Here is a 3,768-nt window from a genome sequence, read left to right as displayed (position 1 = left end):
TCAGAAGTGGCAGGGAACGAGGGCAAAAGAGTTTGTTTAAGCGTACGTAAAGGGTTCGGTTTGAATGTAATATAAAGATCATTCCCATAACTAAACAAGGTACTGCATTTATACCGTTCTAATTTGAAGGTTAGTGTTCTTCAATATTCTATCGGCTTTGATTCAGTCGTAGTCCAGCTGAATAGAGCGCTCCCTGTCTGTCTGTTTAATTTGGCCGCGGTGCAGTGCCATGTGGGTCAATCAGGAAGCATCAGTGTCGCTGGCTACTCTGACCAGAGGCACTGAATGACTGCTTTTGGCGCAGCTTAGAATTGAAGCGGGCGCCGTTGCTGCACGACTGGCGGAGGAGGTGGATGTTTCACTGTCCAAATATTCAGCCTGCGCATAGTGTGCACAGGCTGAATATGAACTACAGCAAGCACACATGTGCTGCATGTTCACATGTTCTTGAGGAATAGTGTAAAACTACATAGACTACCAATCAGCCAGTCTGCTCTCGCTTTTCGTGTTACTCTTTTAACCTGTAGTCAGCCAAAAGCCCATTTATTTAACAGTCGAAGAGTTATTCAGTATAACAGAGAAACTTGGAACTTGGACAATATCAAACACTTGGCATGAATGATTTGAGAATTACAATGTGACCGTAAGTGAAAAGGGAAACACCAGCAAATGTTAACAAGTAAAGTCCGATGGCGCAGTTTAACCCAATTGAAATAAGCGACGTAAATAGAAATCAATAGGATGAGCGAAAGCCACGCCCAGTCCGTAGTCTTTTCCAGTAAAGTTAAGCCAAAGCAGTCCCGCCAAAAATGCTCTATTAGGAAACAGAATATCGTAAATACAAAACCATGCGGCTTGGGACAAGTTAACTGCAATGGCGTATTCAATGCTACGAGGAGGCTCGTGGTTATGTACCCTGTGGACTGGAGGAGGCCCAAGAGGGTGAAGTGCACAACATGAAAGACCGTTTTGAATAGCTGATTATCGCTCAGTGTATTAGCATCTAGACGATGCGCATCACCAAGAGGTTGTATGCCAAAAACATCGGTCGCAAATTGTGTCCTTTCCCTCAAAGTTGTCCCGTATCTAATGCGCTTTCGTTTATTGTGTCGTGCTCAGAGGGTTCCGCTGCGCCCACCGGCTGCCTTGGTACCTATCGCTTCGATCAGAAGCAGGTTACTGTAACAGGCAAGCGCTTCGGCGTCATGTCCAGACCTGTATTTGGATAAATAAAGGAACCAGTGGCACGCAGTATGCGGGCAAAGATAGATAGCCAGGAAAGCAACGATAATACGTAACAGTCTTTATTGTGACCTTCCTGTCTGTAGTAATTGTCCAGCTGTCGTGGCCGAAAGGCTGATTTCCTATTTCTCGATACTTTGGGAAACATTTGCGCAGACAGACTACTGTGGATACAGATACATCTACAGAAGAACCCCCCAAGTTTACACTTACAGTTCGTTTGCGCCCGGAATTACGCTTTATTTAATTTATCGAAGTTCAAAAGATAACGTTTACTGCCGTTGGGCAATCACAAATAATGAACCAATCACAATATCGCTGCTGACAGCGTCCAGACGCTCCACGCCAAAGAAACCACAGAATCCCATGTGTCAGTCGCAGAAGAAATAGCGGACGACTCCGCGGTGCTGGTGCCCGTGTGGCCGCTGTGTCATTCCGGCAGTCTTCGACTGTCGGGATGAATTCCGCATTCGTAGGTCGTCGCGGGGCTGGTGATGTTGACCGACGCGGTGCTAGGCGACGCGGGCGTCCACACGCGAACCAGCTGCGGGGCACTGGCATTAATCGGTTTGTTCAACAGATCCTTGATCAGCAGGTCCCTGTCCGTATCCGGCCCCGAGGGCGGCGGCACGACGCCCACGCTCACCAGGTCCACATTGCACAAACTGCGCCTGCACAGACAGTTAATCGCGTACAGATCCACCACCGGCGCCGAGGCATTGGGCCGCGGTCGGTAGTTGACCTGGCTGCAGACGAACGACTGTTCGCCGAAACCAGCCGACCAGTAAAAATGTTTTTACTAATAAAGGGTTTGCGTGATAAATAAAATGTCTCTATCGTCGAAACGGCCTTGCGACGAAATGTCTCGCTGCGTGATGCCCTGTCAGCTCAAATTCTCCGCGATCTCGCTTTGAGATGAACTTTTCTGCGACCAAAGGTCCAGCGATTGTTGTTCACAGTGAAACGTGGCTGCTGATCAATTTGAAGTTGGCTGTTTTCGTCAACGTCGTTTGACAGAAATTGCATTATCTGTATAAAAGCAAAAAGCTAAAAAAGAAAACCAAAAGGCGGGAACGAGAACATTACACGATACTCCGAGTAGCAAGCGATGCAATGATGCAAACCTTAAAGAAAACCATACAAACCTTGTAATCCATGCATAAGATTCAAGAAGATCACGTGATATGTTTTCACAGATATGGAGACATGGGGTTACACTCATAGTAGCAGTTTAACATTGTTCGTGCTAGAAGTATTCCGCGCTAAGATTCAGTTTTTAAATACGGCAGAAAATTTTATCCACAGCAGAGCGTGATGGTCGACAAAGGACGTGCTGCTGGTCTCACACAGCGAACACTTCGTTGATGCCGTAGATGGCCAGTTTGCTCAGCGTGGAAACACCAACGACCCGTACTTGCACTCTGTTGGCACCCAGATGGCCGGGTGCTTCAGCCGGTGCTCCTTCTGTCCCGCCAAACTCTTCGGCTGGCAAATAATCTGGCCTTTGAAGACGATCAGCGGAAGCCGGATATCCATGAATTCCAGCAGTTGTCCTATAAACATCCCATACGCCGGAAGGAAGGCGCCGGAGAAGGTGAGGCTGATTGTGGAGGAATTAATTGAGCGGTTGAGCAGCACTGCCAGTTTGAAGCAGTTGCTGATGTCCGCCTGCAGCCGCCAGCAGGCGTCCACGTGGATGCTGATGTGGTCCGTCATGCGCGGACTGCTCAGCAGCAACTGCCACAGAGCGCACACCCTGCGCAACAACGACACCGTTCAGAGCTGCCACATTTATGCAAATGCCCGGGTGCGCGCCAGGACACAGTGCTCTACCGATTTGGGTGCTTAAATTTAAATGTTAAAATTGATCCTTTTAAGTAGTGTGAATGGGCACAGGCTTATATGAAATGTGCACTCTCTGGTGTCGCATAAAAGTTGATCCAAGCAGTCTCCTACAATTAACAGCTGAACAGAGTTGACCATAACCAGCGCTTACCGTTTGGCCTGCATCTGTGATTGCGGGTCCAGATTGGCCAACACTTCGCTCAAGAGCCATGGCGTCAGGTGAGCGATACGGGTGCCCGGCTCAGGCTGCAGGGCCTCACTTTCCAAATCTGCGCAAGGAAAACATGACGAATACTCGCACAAACAACTAACTTGCTAAATTCAAAGTGCGCTACGAGCGCTTAAGCTGAAGTTATCGACTTCTAAGATCGTTTAATGCAAAAACACTTTCCGTATTCGGCAATCTAAATTCCGAAATTAATTCCGAAATTAACAGGTTAAAAAACGACGTGCTCATCGCTTTATCTGGTTGCTAGGCGTTAAAGCAGTCCTGCTCTGAGATGCAACTATCACACCCGCGCTACCGAAACGACTGGAACTGTGTTCCAAATGTCAGCACTACTGGGTAATTATGGTGTGAGTGCAATTGCACTCGGTCTTCGCAACTGAAAGAATATTTCCATCTCGAGAGAAGAGTAATAATCCTCCTGGAAAGTTTACTATGGCTTTCCACTTTACTAA

The 3,768-nt window shown here is 47.8% G+C and overlaps 1 protein-coding gene across 1 annotated transcript; it reads right to left on the bottom strand.

The window, feature by feature from the left end:
• Positions 1 to 2,426: 2,426 nt before the first annotated feature.
• LOC129588016 (uncharacterized) lies at positions 2,427 to 3,404 on the bottom strand. The gene is made up of 2 exons (XM_055482014.1): positions 3,239 to 3,404; positions 2,427 to 2,998 (listed from the first exon to the last, which is right to left on the bottom strand). Exons 1-2 carry the CDS (start codon positions 3,250 to 3,252, stop codon positions 2,629 to 2,631), a joined length of 384 nt encoding a protein of 127 aa, XP_055337989.1. The 5' UTR covers positions 3,253 to 3,404; the 3' UTR covers positions 2,427 to 2,628.
• Positions 3,405 to 3,768: the final 364 nt, after the last annotated feature.

This window comes from Paramacrobiotus metropolitanus, unplaced genomic scaffold, assembly GCF_019649055.1.
Source record: "Paramacrobiotus metropolitanus isolate TYO unplaced genomic scaffold, Prichtersi_v1.0 Parri_scaffold0000027, whole genome shotgun sequence".
Lineage (NCBI taxonomy): Eukaryota > Metazoa > Tardigrada > Eutardigrada > Parachela > Macrobiotidae > Paramacrobiotus > Paramacrobiotus metropolitanus.
This window is presented reverse-complemented; position numbering and strand designations above follow the sequence as displayed.